The sequence below is a fragment of the Cydia amplana genome, chromosome 18, assembly GCF_948474715.1.
Source record: "Cydia amplana chromosome 18, ilCydAmpl1.1, whole genome shotgun sequence".
Taxonomy (NCBI): Eukaryota; Metazoa; Arthropoda; class Insecta; order Lepidoptera; family Tortricidae; genus Cydia; species Cydia amplana.
The window spans coordinates 11,773,532-11,793,275 of record NC_086086.1 but is presented as its reverse complement, the minus strand read 5'-3'; the positions used below and the strand labels follow the sequence as shown (position 1 = coordinate 11,793,275).

The following is a 19,744-nucleotide window of genomic DNA, read 5'->3' as shown; positions in this document are numbered from 1 at the left end:
ATTTTAAGTAATTGTTAGTATGTCTCACGACAGTTCAATTCAATTCAAACTATCGTTGACTCGTCGCTATAGTAAATTAGATAGCTCCGAGGACGCTCAGTAAGTGTGCTAGGGCGGGTCGTGTTGTCCTTCGTTTGAACCTACAATACCTTCTATCTTATAAATACTTTTTATTAAAACAGTCGACAGTCGCATCCTGACCGTCAACAGCGCCTTAACGTAAACATGGTTGTTGGCGACTGGCTGGCGTGCGACCTCTTTTATACCTTTATTTTTTTATACCTTAACGATTCTTGTTCTATGTCAGTTAGTCTGCCTGTCACCGCAATACCAATATATGTATCTTGTGCTGTATTTTATTTAATTAAAATAAGTAATTTACAATACCTACGTGTTTCCATCATCTCATTCTTATACAGTCCACCCATTAGCTATCAATTGTGAAGTTCTATAAGGGTTCATAGTTGACTACGGAACACTAAAAACGTTGACGATAAAAAAATTACAATGACATTCAAAACATTTTTTTGCGTTTTTTTTTGTCACTTTTACGCAGTCTAAGTCACACACACACGTCCTTTCAATGACAACGTGTCTTTGTGACACGTCGCCGCGTTACGTACAGCCGGCGTAGCCAATCTGGCAATCGCTATCGCTTCGACAACGAAACGCTTTGTGTCTCTCTATCACTCTTCCATATTAGTGCGACAGTGACAGTTGCGTTTCGATCGCTACGGAGCGTAAGCGATTGGCACTTTGGCTACGCGGCCTGCCGGCCTAGCCAAGCTGACAATCGCTATCGCTACGACAACGAAACGCTTTGTGTCTCTCTATCACTCTTCCATATTAGTGCGACAGTGACAGTTGCGTTTCGATCGCTACGGAGCGTAAGCGATTGGCACTTTGGCTACGCGGCCTGATCTGCGGTCAGGCGACGTGTCGTCTGACGCACAGCGACGCGTCGCTGACTTCGAATGGTATTTCATAGAAAAACATAGAAACCAGTCGTGTCGCAGCGACGTGTCGTCTGCAGTCGCGACACGTCTCCGGGTTACAACTTGTACCTTTATTTCTCAGCTGCATAAGAAAACAGTAGCGTAGTATTATGTACCTACGAATAACTTAGTAAAGTAATGAAATAATCTTTTTTCCGTTTAAAATTTTAAGTAGATTCGTAGTCCGTATAATGCGATGCAAATGCTTGAATATTTAAACTGAAAATACTCTACAAGTCTGGTGAAGTGGAAGCAGAATGGCGTGTTCCCATTTTATTTAAAAAAAAGTTTCTTAGGTACTTGTTTAAAGAATGGAGATATAAAAATACTTGTAGTTTCATATTGTTACAAAGAACGTGTTTGGCGTGTTTTTATAAATTTACATTACAAAATGTAGAGAAATATAAAAATAGTTAGACGTAGACAATTTTCCACTACACGTTATAGTTCGATTATTGATTTTAATGAAGAGATAGCAAATAATATGTTTTAGCATTAGGAAGAAGATAAACGATATTGACACGTCTTTTTATTGGTAAACACTTTTGAAAAATAAGTTGTAGCTAATATGTAACAATTACTCGTATATACAAGTAGCATATTATATTATATTCATTTACATTTTATTGTCGTTTCAATAAGTAATAGTTACTATTTTAGCGTTTTTCAATAAAAAGACGCAAAAAATGTTTACTCTTTTTCTAGTAATTAAATTAGAAAGAACTTACCTAAATATCCAAATAAGCACAGCAGCGCAGCAACCCTCATCATGATTGCTCTTATATTTTCACATTATCAACCCGAATCACTTCCGAAGTCTCCGACACTGCAAACAACAAATAATATTATCCTTCCGTCCAATAAAAACAGCAATTACGCACAAATAACAGAACATACTAAACAAATATCACTCGAGAACGGAAACAAGAACTTATAACAATACGTAAACATATTTGAGTAGTAAATAAATTAGTAATAATATTTAGTTGAAGAGGAAACTAGGAAAGATTTGATGGCAGCTCCTTAATTCATCGTTAGTAGTTCCACTAACTTTTGTTATCACTGACTGGCAAAGAAATAAGAAAGTTATATCAGAACCAATTATGTGGGTAATATTGTATTTTTTATTATGAGTAAAACTATGATGTGTTATAGGTGCCTAATAAGAATTCGCAATAGAAACATAATTATAGGTATGTAACTAATTATATCATTAATCGCTAAAACACAACTTCTCTCATTTTGGTCATTTGGACGTTTGATATCTATCTTGTATTAATAAAGGCTAAATCGGTAATAATCTCAATAAAGGAAATTAAACTATGGACTCCTGCTCGAAACATGTTTGTACTCAGGCATTCGGAAGTTAGATGTAATATTTTGGTATTTTAAGGTGTACCTAAATTCACGAAAAATGTCTGACGATAAGTACATGAATTTATGATTTTCATTTATTAATGGCATAATCTTCAATAAAATTATTTTTATGGCACTAAAACATTATCTATGTAGAACAAACTAGAGTGAAATAAATTTGTAGGTACTTAAGTATTGACTTGCACAGGTATATTTTAGATAAAGGATCGAATAATATACTTCAGTTACACGCTCCTCTCAATCCGATTGGGTACACTATAAATCAATCCAGTTGAGACCTCACCCCTTTCCGCGGCTCGATCGAACGGGGAAAAGCGAATCTTCACTGGAAATCAGAGCGGAGAGAGTTATAATAGAGCCCTACACTCAGGAGGAAATTCTCACACCGGTGATTCTATATTAAATTTGTCAATTTTGACACCCCTACTTTCACGACGTTTTTGTATGTACAGTCACCTGCAATAATATATTAGTCTTAGAAGGCCGCAAAAATATGTGACACCCCCTTATGGCTCTACAAATAAAATCGCGTCAAATATTTTTGTGGCCTTCGTTGTGTAACATATTATTGCAGTACGGATATGATGGTCGTTCTTGTCTACGTGACAGCGTGATAAAACGGTGTCCGTCACTTTCTTTCCCACGGTGTTAAACAGTGACAGTTATTTTATCACGTGGATAAAGATGGATAAAGCTATCCATAATAGGCTGGCAGGTGACTGTGCATATAAACTCTTTATAGGGTTGTTGACACGTGTTGAATTTTATAACTTAATCTAGTGAAATAGATAGAAAATGAGCAATTTATCACAATACATCGGGAATATTAAAAAAATACAAGACCTTAAAGTAAAAAAAAAAAAAATTACTTCCAAATAAAAAAAAATGTCAAATACCCTGTTGTACATAACACAGATAAATTGTTTAATATTGTACAGTCAGCATCAAGCGGAGCAGACTACGCGTGAAAAATATCTACCATTCTTTAACAAAGTGAGATAAATCTTTAAAATCTTAATATTTCATATCAAGATAGGCATTTAACTCACATTTCTAGACGGGTCTATCGCGGAATTAATTTTATTACCTTTATTTACCGACGCTTCAACACAGGTTTCACTGGTCGTGGTCGCGGCTAACTGATGTCCCAGCAAATTGTCAAAACAGAGATTTGTGCAACCACCCGACGATTGTGAATGTGAATGTGCGTGTGTGTGTGTGTGTGTGTGTGTGTGTGTGTGTGTGTGTGTGTGTGTGTGTGTGTGTGTGTGTGTGTGTGTGAGAGAGAGTTAATAGGTATGTGTCAAAACGCGAAAGCTTTAAATATTGTAAAGATATAGACATGTCTACATCAGGGATGTTGCGGATGCCGATTTTTTGACATCCGCGGATGCGGATGCGGATGCGGATGCGGATGTCAAGATAAATACATAAAAAACGTCAAATATTATATTTTAGTAATTTTTATTAAAAAAAAACCGGCCAATTGCGAGTCGGACTCGCGTTCCAAGGGTTCCGTACATTAAGTCCCACTCACGCTTGACTGTGACTAAATTAGCTAGGAGTCTAGCACTTACGCCAATGCTAAGACGTTCCTGTACCGCCCTGTTCCACATGCGCATCCGCATTAACTCCGCATCGATTTTATGCGGATGCGGATGCAGATGCGGATGTTGAAAATAATGCGGAAGTTCCGCGGTTGCGGATGCGGATGCGGATATTCGCAATATCCCTGGTGGTCTAGCATGAGTTGCGTTCTCGCGCGCGAGTCCATACTTGAAGTCGCGCCAGATGTATGGAGTCGCGCGCGAGAACGCAACTCATGCTAGACCGCCTGGTCTACATTTAGAACAAATATAGTAGATTGTAAGTAAAGTATTCCAGTGTGGCAGATACTTTTGTCGTGTTGTTAATCCGCTACTAATGATGCCGGCTATGCCTTTTTTTTCGCGCGAGCCTTAAGAATTAATCCATGAACTTACGGGTATCGCGTCATTAAGCGAATATTGTCTTTGATAGCTCTTAGAGAAAGTTCTTGCCAGCAGTATTTAGAGTCAGCAATCAACGATTAATATAGGTAGGTATTATACAGTTTATACTCACGAGATCTACACAAACAGGCAATGATATTGTATAACTATAGATAGGTTATACTCATACTTAAGGAGCACAAAAAATATTTCCATATTTATTTCTGTGCCTGAGTTATAAATCATTGCAAACAGGTCGAAAAACAAATAGTTTTAGTGGATAAGATTTTCAAAGGGATGAAGGATAGAAAACGATGGTGGTGGCATGTGTAACTATGCAGACCAGCTGACCGGATGAAAGTATTTTATGAATGAGGTGACAGCACTTTTGTTTGAACATGATATGGGTTATATCACGACTATCGGTTTTGACGACTGGTCTGGCCTAGTGGGTAGTGACCCTGCCTTTTAAGCCGCGGTCCTGGGTTCGAATCCTAGTAAGGGCATTTATTTGTGTGATTAACACAGATATTTGTTCCTGTGTCTTGGGTGTTTTCTATGTATTTATGTATTTGTATATTATATATATATCGTTGTCTGAGTAGGTACCCACAACACAAGCCTTCTTGAGCTTGTCTTGAGCTTACTGTGGGATTTAGTCAATCAGTGTAAGAATGTCCTATAATATTTATTATTTATTTATTTATACCATAAACTAGAACAAGAAAATAAATCATCAATTATGAATGGGCCATATTAAAGTGTAAATTTTAATGTAGAAGTTGAATAGTAAAGAGCCTATTTAAACTGTAATTGCACATTTTATAAGCGAAACTATAAACAACATTATGCATAACTAAAGCTACACATAAACCTGCAGCATTTCGTGCAGTATTGTCATGACACATGTCATGTCACAATCAAAACTCAGAAGCCGGGTCGCATATTCCAAACCACCTAGGCTACCTAGGGTGTGGTCTGTACCTACTGCTTTAGGGCATGGGTAGCGCAAAAAGCGCGGGTGTTCTATCAATGAAGAAAAGGGGACATAAAAATGCCTTTTTGTAAAAGAGATTAGAAAAGTGAAATCAATCAAATCAAAATGTAGAACAGTCTCGGTATGAAACGGTCTGTACTATTATTAAATTTAGAGATAAGAATGTTTTAAAATTTCCTTGAAATCCATCCAGCTAGATACAAATTATATTTGCGAGCAGATTTTAAGGTATCTTCGTAAAAACAGGAAAAAAATGTTATTGCTCAAGAAAGCTATCTGTTTCACATACCTAAGTGAGTACACGTATACCTAAGTCACTAAAATTTGTATGTATGTATGACCGTATGTAAACACTTTATTGTACCAACATTAGACATATTATAAACATAATAAAAACACAAAGCAGAACAACACGTGTACCTACACGTGTTGTAAATTTTAAAGAGACTACCTCTCACCCTCTGTCCTTCTTGAGTTCCGTGTCACAAGATCCTTAAGTAATAAAATATAAGAAGTACTTAATGCGATTCGTTTGAAACATTAATATAAAAGAACAATTAAAACAAAAATGGATACAAGCTTCTATTTTATATTCGCAAAAAGCAAAATAATCAAAGACTACATAATTATGTCTTTGATGTCTCATTTGAAGAAGTTCAATTGAGTTCATTGACTTACGACATAGATAAATATTGTAAGACAAGAGTGCTCACTCCATACATCAGTTTAGATACCAAAAAGTCTATTAGCATCTAGCATCGAGTAGCGGAACTATCAGTACTGGTACTTGACAATAGATGTAGCACCGACCGGAAAGTCTTATTTTGTTGAGCTTACTTTCCGGTCGGTGCTACATCTATTGTCAAGTAGCAGTACTGATAGTTCCGCTACTCGATGCTAGATGTAGACACTGAAATTAATAGACTTTTTGGTATCAAAACTGATGTATGGAGTGAGCAATCTATGTATTTTTTTCTCTATGCTTACGATAGGTAATGACACAAATATGAGCCGAATAGCCGATACTCGAATGTGAAAATATTCACGCGCCTCCAAAACTCTTTGATCAAAGGAGGTCTTTGAGAGCCTGCTACATACGCGTTTGTGCAATCATTGCTTGTGAGATTCTGTATCCTGAGCTCTCCTGAGCCGCTTTGAGACCGTAGATTACCTATCAACTAGATGGTGCTTATCAAAGGAGGCCAATTCAAACAGAACTTACATTGTGGCATCAAAAAAGCAGGACGCCAATTAAAACTTACATTGTAACATCAAAATGTTATCTAAACTATACATTTCGCTCGTACTTGTCCGTACATGTATTAAAGCAAGCGAGATGCATGGATGACTGAAATCATTTACATATCATTTTGATGTAGCAATGTAAGTTGGAATTGGCTTCCAGGTCATACACAAACATTCTAATTTAGTATACATACACTACGTGAGCGACAGTCAAGTGGCAGCCGGAAAACATTCCTTTTTTGGAATTTTATAGATAAGTAAAGGAATTACACTAGAATGAGTTAAATAGTAATGGATGGACCCTTAGTAGTAAAAAGCTCTAAGAAACTTCGTCACAAATCACGAGGTTCACACCTTAATTGACATACATTTTGTCTCGGGATTTTAAAAAATAAAACGGGAAAAATTGATGGACGGCAGGAAGCAGCTGCACAGTCCGCTGTCGCCCGTCTTTCAAAATGCGACGTCTATTTGAAGTAATCTATGCTTCAGTCTGTCGAACGCTGGAGCATCTCTTTTGCACAGAAAAATATTCAAAGCTCTTGGTAAATTCTGAGTCTGAAAGCAAACATTCAATTTAGGGCGGCATACGGTTGCGGCGAGAAGTCAATTGGGAAAGGGATGGTATACAATATCGCAATCAATATTTATATGCTTATTTTATAATCCAGATTACAGGTTTTAATTAATTACTTTTCTAATATAATAATTTACTTTGCTCAAAGTTTGACAGAAAGAGATCCCTTAGGGATAAGTTCTGCTTTGTACATTGTATATACCTATTTTGTTTTTATTGTGTTTGTAATCTGTCTAATATACAATAAACTGTTTACATACAGTCATACATACAACCATAATACATAATAATATGTACCTACAAGTTCAGTAATGTGCTGCGTATTAGATCTAATATTTATCGTGTATTTATTTCGACCAAAAATCATAAATTTACGTAAATTTTAAAGAAAAATCGACCCTAGGTCAACTATAACTAAACTCAAATGAATTCGAACCAATGTTCGACCCAAAGTTGAGCTCAAAACCTATCTTCGGCACTATTTATTACGAGTACCTACTTACTACCTACTCAAATACCGTTGAATTTCGGTTCTTATTTATATTTGATAAAACCTAGGCACGTCCAATAACATTAAGAACTACTATCGATAATCATTATTACTAATTCTCAATTCAAAAGTGTTCATCCACGATGAATAATCCATTAAATTACCATCTGGGCTTAGTCAATATAAAGCCATAAATTTAAAACGACTCAAGTTGACCCCATTTAATTAAAAGTGAAATTAAACCTTAATACAAACTCCGAGCCTCATTTCAAGGCTTGTTAAATCGCTATAGAGTTCATTCGCTACTTTAGATATCGGAGCTGCGAACGTTTTTGTAAAAATAGTCGATAGTCGAGAGTAAAAATTTCACGCTTTGGAGGTCGATTCTGTTTTAAAAATAATATTAGATCAATCAGATTAGATTTTTTCGGAGAATTACTTTCAAGATAAAATCGTTTTCGATACATTAATGTGGTCCTAAATGCGTGTAATCCGAGTTTGCGCAATCCTAGTGTAGGTATTATTTTTTTATTTTCTTATTCAGTTTTTTGCTTGTAGCTCGAAGTCGGTACGACCGACGGAACACAATGTAATTCCATGCAGTATTAAGTAAACAGGGTTAAATTCTGCGAATGAGCATCTAAAATTGTAAATTGATAACATTTAAAAAGTGGTGCAGCCGAAACAAAAGTTAGAAACCAGATTACACGCATTTAGGACCAAATGAAGGTATTAAGAGCCAACAGGAGCTAAGATTTAAATATTTTAGGTAATTATACCCGTCTCGCTAACGGAAGCGGCTTCTAAAACTAGTGCGATAAGGACAAGGCGAAAAACCCTGCGTAAAAATCTCAAAAGTCGAGGTTTCGTACTCGACTGTTTCCTCCTCCAAAACTTAACCAATCGTAACCAAATTTGGAAATATAAATGATTATGACATTATCTGTGTCGGACCGTTTTGCTTTTTTGACTAATTGATATCAGTTTTGAATAGCACGCCTCTCATTGCGGCATAGTCAATTAGGCCATTTTGGCCATTTTTGAAGGGCTCTAGCGCCTTAAAAAACAAAAATATCAAAAAAAGCAAAACGGTCCGACACAGATATTGACAATATTAATCTGTGTTGAAAAAATCATTGCTCTAGCTTCAAAACCCACGGAGGAAACAGTCGAGTACGTTTGTATGGAGAAATGACCACTCCTGTTGGCTCTTAAATCGATTTCCAGCTTCCCGGAAATTAATTCCTCGAAAAGCTTTTTATGGATCTAATTTGACTGGCCAGTGTGCTGGTTTTTTCTCATTTTGATATGAACTCTAGTCGTGTATCAGGCATAAGTATTATGCGCACAGAAAAGTGGAAGTGATTTAGATTATGAGACGACTTTTGCGACGAACGAATCCTGGGACAGCCAAAATTACAATCGTTTATCGTCAAACGTCAAACGAATAAAAAAATGTACCGGGATGACAGATGCTACGAAAAGTCATGTGACCATTTCCATATAAAATTTAAGTTTCCATTGGCGTTATAAATCAACGTTAGTCATCTTGGCTTTGCATTTGTCAAGTTCGTGTCAAAACAAGATGAAGACCATATCAAATTGTTAAAACAGAAACTGTCCCTTTGAAAAAAGCGCCTCGGCAATCAGAACGGATTGAGCTGGATTCTGAGCTAAGCTTCTCTAAGCAGCGTTGGCACTGGCGTATTTCGCTACGACAGAATCCTATTATTGATTTACAAAAACCGGGAAAATGCGCGGTAGGCCGATAATGGTAGAATAAATTTAAGGTTTTATTGGTAAACGTTTTGGGAGTCGGAGTGTTTATTTATACCTACTACAAAGGAGGCCAGTAGGTAACTTTCGTTTTAAATATATAAGTAGGTACCAGTGTAAGGCCTGAGTGGACGCTCGAGTTGGGCGTGCAGCGGGGCGGGGCGTGCGGCTTGCATGTTAAACAAATGCAAGCGTATAGGAGCGGCCTTAGTGCACGCTGCTCAAATTACTTGTGAGCCGGACGTCACGCTGCACGCCCCGCCGAACGCTCCGCTTCGAGCGTCCACTCAGGCCTTACACTTACAAATTGATACAAACTTACCAAGTAACGATTTTTCTATAAGTAATTTGCATATTTTAACTCTCCTGAAAAGTAAGTATTTGTCCCTTAAGACATTTGAAATTTCCACTGTCGAATCTTTAGAATATGCACCTCCTGAGGTTAAATGTCGATTTACGAAAATTGGCGTGGATTTTTTTAACACTTAATACATGCTATATTCACCTAATGGTATTGCAATTAAAATTAAACGGCAGGCAAACATATTAGTATTAAATGTATTACTTTAGGCACGTATAAACTGCATATTATCAGTAGGCTGAAATAGGTTAAAAATAGACAGAATATCTTTAGCACACATCAGCTTCCAAGCAAGTTTAGTCTACACCGTGGCGCGGACATATGTAGCCTCGGGCAAAGTTCAGCCAGTATCTAGGCTACCTATTTTAGCCTAGATAGATGGTCAGCATAGTTTTACTTTATAAAGAGCCTTCGATCTGCAGTGTTAGCAGAAACTATTATCTTGGATTGAACCATGATTGGAAGCTGAATTACCTCTCATATTTGCAGTGAACGTATAAACTACTTTTGTCTTCGTTTTTCTTTTATTAATGTTGCAAAGTGAGTGAGTTTATGAGGTTGAGCATTAAACTTACTTTCTATGAGCTAGTTTTACCGATATTATGAGCTAAGAAACATATAGTAAGCAATGTTTTCTTTAAAAAAATTCAAGACTGTTTATGGATTTGTGAATTAAAAGTATATACACAATATCGAATCGAAATTCAATGTAAAAAGTTTCTTGATTACACCTATTAAATTTTTACTTACATATGAAAAAAAATCGTAATTCAATTACAAATGTTAGACAACAAATACTCGTATTTTAAATGGAGCTAGTGAACAATCTTATTACTAACAGAGACAGAAAACGTAAATTCTATGTGTAATATAATTTCTCTTGCTCGTTGGGTACAATTTATAGCACCCAGATCCATTCATTTCAATTTCCAACCCTATGCCGTAAAATGCGTTAATATGCGTCATAAAAAACCAAAAGCTTTACTATTTATACCTACCAAAACAAAACACATTAAATAATAAGAGTTAGAACACGAAACACCAGTTAAAATTTATATTCTACACGATTTATTACACTAAGCTGATTAATTTTGACCGTTGGTGCAGGTCGCTTCAAAACAATTAATAATTTAATTATGGATTTAGTACGAGAAACGTAGGTAAATAATATTTTTGTAACTATCACTTATTTCAATAAAAAGGCTTATTTGAGTGGGAACGCAGACAGGTTAAATATAATCTGAATTAACATAATGGCTCCTCTATACGATGGGCCAGCGCCGGCCACTCCAAGGGACGCAGCCTTGCGGTAGAATGAGATAGCATCTAACCATAGAGAAAAAAATACATAGAGTGCTCACTCCATACATCAGTTCAGACTATTAATTTCAATGTCTACATCTAGCATCGAGTAGCGGATCTATCAGTACTGCTACATCTATTGTCAACTAGCAGTACTGATAGTTCCGCTACTCGATGCTAGATGCTAATAGTCTTTTTGGTACTAAAACTGATGTATGGAGTGAGCACTCTATGTATTTCTTTATCTATGATCTAACGCATAAACGCGCGTCCCTTGGAGTGGCCGGCGCTGGCCCATCGTGTAGAGGAGCCATAAAAGATGTCCATAAACAGACCATCAAGACAGATCTATGTATGAACAGAGGTCGGTTAGAAATGGGGGCAAAATAGATATTAGTATCAACTGGGGTGAATAGGGACGGGTGGGGTGAATAGGGACACACCTTAAAATGGGATTTACCTGACAATTTCTTAATATCTACCCACACAAATTGTATTATACCAAATCTACTGTTATTTTCAATCAAGTGATTTCAATTTGTGTGAGTAGATATTCACCCCAGCCGTCCCTAATATTCACCCCGGTTGACGGTATACACAACAGTTATAATTTTTATTTTGAAATCTGTGTAAGCTATGATTAGTACAGACAAATTGAATATTCCAAAATGTATCTACACAATTCACAACCTCAATGGTATTTTGGCTACGAGTCTAATTGCCGTATTGCCTTTTATCAAAACCAACAGGCATCTCTGAATCGGATATTCAACTCAATAACATTCCACCAATAGGAAAACCGGATTGAATTACCAAAACTTCAGAGGCTCGAATAACCATAATTTAAATGGTGTCAATGCGGCGAATATTGATACTGGGATTGCTAAACTTGGAGGATTTACACAAGTTGGATTATTAACAGAGCCCGTACCATGAGTCACTGACAGTGTCAAAACTGACATTTACGCTATCGAGAACGTAATTTACTTTCTATACACCTCGTTTGCACTTATATGCGAGTACGAGCGAGATGTATAGAAAGTAAATTACGTTACGTAGCCGTACAGATGTATGACTTGACTGCTGAAATAGTGAGTTGAATATAAATATGTTGTTTTTAAATATCGGATATACATAGAAAACATCCATTAAGGAAGACTCACGTAAGACCGGACCGTGTCCGGGCCGGAGGTTCCGGAGCTTCGTTTTCTATGGAAAGCATCATGTGGTCACCTGTCATCTGTCATAGAAAAGTAAGCGCCGGAAGCTCCGGCCCGGACATGGGCCGGTCTAACGTGAGTCATCCTTTACTCAGCAATAAATATTTGTGATAAACACACAAATAAATGCCCTTACCAGGACTCGAACTCTGAACCTCCTAATTCGTAGGCAGGGTCACCGACCAGTTCCCGATTTCCCTTCTAGGGATGTTGCGAACATCCGCATCCGCAACCGCGGAACGTCCGCATTATTTTCAACATCCGCATCTGCATCCGCATCCGCATAAAATCGATGCGGAGCTTATGCGAATGCGGATGTCGAACAAGTCGGTACAGGAACGTCTTAGCGGCGGCGTAAGTGCTAGGTAATTTCGTCATTACCTATAACGAAATCGTCTAGATCCAGAAAAGTCGACCAAGTTATTGTTTATTAAATATAACGCACCTATATTCTTGCTCAAATACCAAACCATTCGTTTTTTTTTTATTAAAAACATACTAAAAATTTAATATTTGACGTTTTCTAAGCACCTAATCTTGACATCCGCATCCGCATCCGCATCCGCGGATGTCAAAAAATCTGCATCCGCAACTTCTCTGTTCCCTTCACTGTACTGATTACGCAATGTTTTCGTGGATTAAACAAGTGGTTTACATTTACAAGGTTAATCACACCTGACATTATTATTTATACCACACCTGACCTTTAAGAAAATATTTTAGGAAGTAGGTAATAAGTACGTTCCTTGCAAAACACGTTTACTGAATTATTTACAAACCTATCACCTACACGATTCATATTCAGGTAAAGCAGATTCTAATTTAACAATTTAATTTAGTTTTTAGGTTCCGTACTCAAAATGGGACCCTATTACTTTGTAAGACTCCACTCTCCATCTGTTCACACCAGGCTGCATCTCATGAACCATAATCTACAGTTGAAATTTTCACCGATGATGTATTATTGTTGCCTTTATAACAACAAATACTAAAAACAGAATAAAATATATACTTAAGTAAGCTCGCTGTAATAATGTAATTTAATTGGTATGTGTATACCTAATTTCAAATTTGTATACATGTCGGCGAAACATAGCGTTCTCAAATACTTTTTGTACCGTAAAATGGGGTGAGTAGGGTCAAAACTGAAATTCAAACCTCGATAACATTTTATTTTTACATATGAAAACTGAATGGTGTATATAATAAGTGTTCCGGACGTTTGTATTTTAGTTTTTATTTTATTTTGGGTAGTTCCATTTCATAACTTTGACGATAAAGAGGAAAACCCACCTCACCCCGTAGTGCCTCGTATTTGGGGTGAGAGGGGTTTTCATACAAAGGTGATTTTGGAAGATTGTTTGATCGATTTTTTTTATTATGTGTATTTACTATAGCTCCATTTTAAATTGGAATACATTATTGTTGTAGCAGTAGCCTTAAAATCCCTTCTCACCCCCCTCTCACACCTTCTCTCCCCATTCATAACCCACCTCTCCCCGTGAAACCTACTCACCCCGTTTTACGGTACCTATCCAACACTGTTACCTATGTTTACAAATAAATAATGTCTTGTCTTGTCTCCCATACAATAAACGTGTTTTTTTGCCGTTTTTTTGCGTAACGGTACGGAGCCCTTCGTGCGCGAGTCCAACTTGCACTTGGCCGTTTTTCATCTTGTTTTGATACAACCTTGACCTGCACCAATCAGCGCTAGCGGCTCACGGTCATTTATGCTCACAAAATGTAATCAGAGGGCCTACCGCGAATACCGAAATTACGGGGACCTTTCTCATTTACTCCAATGAAGACGTAATTAGAGTGACAGAGAAATAATTATGCCCGCAATTTGCGAACTTCGTGGTCTGATAAAGCATTTCGTTAGCACTTATTGATGCCCGTGATAAAACAAAAAAAAATTCAAGGTCGTATCAAAATTATATAATAACCATATCAATTTGTCAGAACAGGATCAGCCTCAAGTTTGCAAAACCATAGAGAAAAAAAAATACATAGAGTGCTCACTCCATACATCAGTTTTAGTACCAAAAAGACTATTAGCATCTAGTATCGAGTAGCGGAACTATCAGTACTGCTACTTGACAATAGATGTAGCACCGACCGGAAAGTCTTATGCTGTTGAGATAAGACTTTCCGGTCGGTGCGACATCTATTGTCAAGTAGCAGTACTGATAGTTCCGCTACTCGATGCTAGATGTAGACACTGAAATTAATAGTCTGAACTGATGTATGGAGTGAGCACTCTTGTCTTACTTATTTCTCTATGGCAAAACCCACATCATATAATTATTTACAATTTGTTCCCATGTATTGTTGGTAGACCTACCAGGAGGTAGGAGGAGGTAAACAACAGGTTTAACATGTACACCTATCAAATACTTATGTGGTGGCCTTTGTTCTATAAGGCAATGAAAAGGGCAGTCCCTTTTCGAAATTATCTGACGGTTTTCGTAAGTAGGTACCCAAATACACCATACTTAATTTTAATGGGTGATTTTCAATATATTAAAATATCCCATTTTAAGATATTGAAAATCAATATTGGGTGGAATTATTCGGCATATGAAATTACCCAAATATATACTAGATTAGGTATTAGGTACAATTTTAATGTTTTTTTTTTTATGTAGCTTAACACAACTACGTTTAATCCCAGTCTATTGTTAGTAAATCTTCTATAACTCATATAATCCTATAAAACAAAGCGTGCAAATATAGCACTTTAAAATTCTTAGCTGTAAAATACCAAGTATTTACACAACGCATTTCAATATTACATTCAATTCCAAAATGAAATTGCAAAATATCTGCCTACTGAGACTTGTACATATTTATAATTCAAACGTTCAGAAACCGTTCTATTTTCAAAATAAACATTTATCTGTATTACTTCCTGAGAGGATCAAACCAATTTAAGTGGATGAACGAGTTTAAGACAGTTATTGTTTTTAGTTGTTCATTTGAGCAAAAGGGAATATTTGATCATCAACAAAATTTAGCTGTTATCCGATAAATTATTAATTGGGTTTGAAACGAAGTTCAACGATTTGCGACAATACTTGAAACGATTACAGACAAAGTAAATATAGGTACCTATCTCGTCTTTTTTTAAATTAGAAAAATGACAAACAATCTTGACATGGTCTTTTTAATGAAAAACGCTTTAAAAAAATACAGCTTAATCAAATATGCAGATGTTGTCGTTGAAGAGGAGGGGATTCGATAGCTTTTAGGAAAGGTGGAAAATTAATAGAAAACTCAAGCAGTTGACTTGTTGGTATGGGATTTTAATGCGCACTGACGTATAAAAACATAAAATAGTCAAATGTACTTCATAATTTAAACATGGAATCCTAAAAGAAGAACTTAAAACTAGGCATAGACAATAATGTAAAGAGTATCAAAACTATATACAAATACACCCTTAACATGATTGACCATATTTTACAAAACCCAATATAGTGAAAATATTCTCTACAAAATCTACCAGCGAACACCACCCTTAAAAAACTATTTACTAGCATAAAACACACTACCAAAGTTTTGAAATATTACATAAAACCTGAAAGCGACCGCGCCATCCAACACTTCCTTGATGAAGGTATCATCGCAAGAATTTGGCATAGACTGATGATTCTACCCCAGTAGCGTTATTGAACGAAAAGGTTCGAGATCCATTGGGAAAACTAACGTGAAATATTTTGGGAAACGTCGGCAACAGAGGGTAGATAAGTTTATAATTTTAAAGGCTGGGTGTATAAGCTAATACTTAGGTATTTAAGTTCATACATGTAAAACAGTTCCGTTACTTAAATATTGATAAAGAAGTGTAAACGGTTGAAGTTAGGACCTAAATTTGAAATATTTACTATTTAACAAGAGGTGTGATTCGGGGTTTAAAAGTTTTATATTCTAGTAGGCTATCTATAATAATATATTTATGTTTGAAAATGTGTTAATTAAAGGTATTCACAAAAAAGGGACGATTAGAATCAATAACTGAAGACATTTCAATGATTTAAGTAAGTAGTTTGCTACACATAAGCGCTTGAATGAATTTTCCTTTCATTAGGCAACGAAATTGTTAAAGTTATTCAAGTTTGGGCCCAGTCTGTATACCTCAAGCTTATATATTTAACGTACAGTCAGCATGAACAGTAGAGAATGAAACAACGCACCAAAAGTAATGTATCTGCTACCCTAGCTGGTACAATATATTACGAACAGAGATATTAAAAGTATCTGTCGCAGTCTAATTGTTTTAGATACATAAAAAATACGTGAAAGGTATTGCGAATTAATGTGGAGGGAAGTAACGGGAAAGGAAAACCGAGAAAAAGGTGGATGGACTGTGCGAGAGATGATATGAAACGAACGCAAGTGAATGATGAGATGACGGTAAAAGAGGTATGGAAGAAAAAGACATGCTGCGCCGACCCCAAATGAATGGGATAAGGGCAAGCAATGATGAGGTTCTAGATATAGAACATATCTGGTTTTGTTATTAGAGAAAGGTAGAACTTTTGACGCGTAGTCTGATCCATTATTATTGATGGTGCCTGTACATAAGTTTATGTCTGTCTGTCAAGTAATTATTTTAGTTTGCCAGTCAATCTTAGTTAGTCTGGATAAATGTACAGCCGAGAGTTCAAAGTACAAAAGTAATTGTTTGAACTTTGGAGACTCTTTGTTACAAATACGAGTGCAACTCTACGAAAGTTTATCTACAGTAAAGTGAGTATTGAGTCAGTACCTACCTCTATTAAAGGCACTTACAGATGTAGTGCATAATGGTTTTCCATCGTATTTTCTCGGAAACGTTTGTATTTTTCATGCTACTTCAGTCTAAATAGGGCGCTTACATATTGTCACGCAGCAAATTTACTGTACTTTTTGTGTCATTTTTAGGGTTCCGTACCCAAAGGGTAAAAACGGGACCCTATTACTAAGACTCCGCTGTCCGTCCGTCCGTCCGTCCGTCTGTCACCAGGCTGTATCTCACGAACCGTGATAGCTAGACAGTTGAAATTTTCACAGATGATGTATTTCTGTTGCCGCTATAACAACAAATACTAAAAACAGAATAAAATAAAGATTTAAGTGGGGCTCCCATACAACAAACGTGATTTTTGACCGAAGTTAAGCAACGTCGGGCGGGGTCAGTACTTGGATGGGTGACCGTTTTTTTGCTTGTTTTGCTCTATTTTTTGTTGATGGTGCGGAACCCTCCGTGCGCGAGTCCGACTCGCACTTGGCCGGTTTTTGATAAGTGCAAAGATACTGAATATTTACTGAATCTAACGGATGTGCTTATAATAGCACAGGGTGTGGTAATGGAACACCATATGTACCTACTGTAAATAAATAAACATTTTAACTCAAACAACATAATTCCTATTACACCTAATACACGGAAAATTACATTTTATTTTTCTTTGTAGGTTTCGCCAAAAACACAGCGTAAAATATTCATTAAACGGAAGCCATCCGACATGCAAATTGACTTTGGTAAGTATTATTCTTTTAATTTAGAACACGGGAATATTTTTTAGGGTTCCATACCCAAGTCTTATGTTACATCCACCTGCAGCTATAATATAAAATATCTTTTAGGCGATAATATAATACTTAATATAAATTTTAAGACTAGATAATTTATAAATAGTCCAGGCCTAGTTAAGAAAAAATGATTGATTTGAATGAAACTAAAAAAAATCTCAATCTTAAATGTGCTTCATAGAATGGTTAATTGTTTGAACAGTATTGTTGTAAGTTCGAGTCTTGCCCAAGGCAGTGGATATTCAATTTGCTCTTGGATAAACACAATAGATAACTCTTGTCAGATGGTAAATAATAATAATTTAGGTTACCTATATGTAAAAGGTTAAAACTATATTCATTAAGGTACAGTCAAAGAATTTAATTTCCGTCTCATTTCGTACCTTGTCACAGTGACAATCAATATGGAAGTCGCTTTCTAGAGACCTTATAGTATTGTCACTGTGACAAAGTATGGAATGGGTAGGAAATTAAATTCTTCACTACTTAATATTTTCATGGAATATTCATGGTTTCCGTTAAACAATTGAAAAGATTCGGCTTCGTCGTTACTCATCCTAAACATTTAGCTATACATATTTAAGACTCGCACTTCACCGATTTTTTTATAAAGAATTAATTATAATTAACAATACATTACCTAACTACCTAATAACCATTACCTAACTGTAACTAAATTGAAAATTTACACGTTAATTCAATTATTTAATAGGAATAGATTTAAGCACTTTTAAATTCATATGAGACTGTGTGATATTTACATAGGAGCTGGCATCAAAATGCGTAGGTTAGTAAACAAAAAAATATCAGAAATCTAAATATAAATAAGTTTTATAATAAACGAAACTAACCTTATATTTTCTTTTAAACTTCCTACGTTAACCGAATAACATTATATTTCATACCACAAAAGTTCACAACACTTCAAAACACTGTCAAAAACTGACCGTCCAATGTGCACGCACGTGTTCTTATTTTAAATTTTTAAACGCCGCGCTCGAACGGTCGAGTTTCGAAGGAGGCACACACAGAGACCCGTTCGGTAATCGCGAGGCGACTGACTGGGGCCCCGCTAGCCGAAGCCCCCAGTGCGCATGACACGACCTTTTATTTTATATTTTGACATACCCTGCCCGTGACATTCCGCGGTAAATCCCACTCGTAAATTATTCAATTTTATTTACTTATTTGCACCCCACGGCTTATGACACCCTAGTGTGATTCTTCATATTTATTATATGTAGGTAACTACTTATAATATATTATTTACAGCAAGAAATAACTAAGTTACGACAATGCTTGTTGTTTAATGGAATAACTTTGTCCAAAAAATATTTGTCTTAGATACGGCCCGAGTGAAATAAACGTTAGTTAACAGTTCCTATGTAATTATGAAAAATATAACAATAAGACGTTTAAATGAAATAAACAATTATTTATAATTACCAATAGAGAAACACATGAAATAAATAAATAGGTACTTAAAATAGCCATATCTTCGGTCATTTGGAAGAGATATATCTCCTGTACACATTGATATAGTATAAAGAACTGGATACCCAATCAGCCGCCAAAAATGGCCCCACAAAAGTGATGTCAAAACAGATCATGCATTACTTTTTCGTTTAGTCTTGTTTGAAACGCTCAAATGTGAAGTTGTCAACAATTACGAAATGTGCCGTTAAAATATGTAAAAATAACAATGATAAAGCAAGGAAAAAGGATGGAATGTATTTCTTTCGGTTAGTTCTTTGGATAGCATTACATAATTTATGTAATCTGGTGGTAATTTTATGGTTTTGAATAAATTAATTTGTTAGTACCAAAGAAGGGATGTCAAGGAACAAAATTCTA

General features: G+C 36.0%; 1 protein-coding gene across 1 annotated transcript in view; it reads right to left on the bottom strand.

Moving 5' to 3' along the window:
- LOC134656438 (limbic system-associated membrane protein-like) overlaps positions 1-19,053 on the bottom strand; it is a 97,519-nt gene extending 78,466 nt beyond the window's left edge. The window contains exons 1-2 of the mRNA XM_063511971.1: positions 18,742-19,053; positions 1,724-1,821 (exon numbers count right to left, since the gene is read on the bottom strand). Of these exons, the coding sequence (XP_063368041.1) occupies positions 1,724-1,766 (43 nt within the window). The 5' untranslated portion in view covers positions 1,767-1,821; positions 18,742-19,053. The remainder of the gene's footprint in view (positions 1-1,723; positions 1,822-18,741) is intronic.
- Between the last annotated feature and the right edge of the window lie 691 nt (positions 19,054-19,744).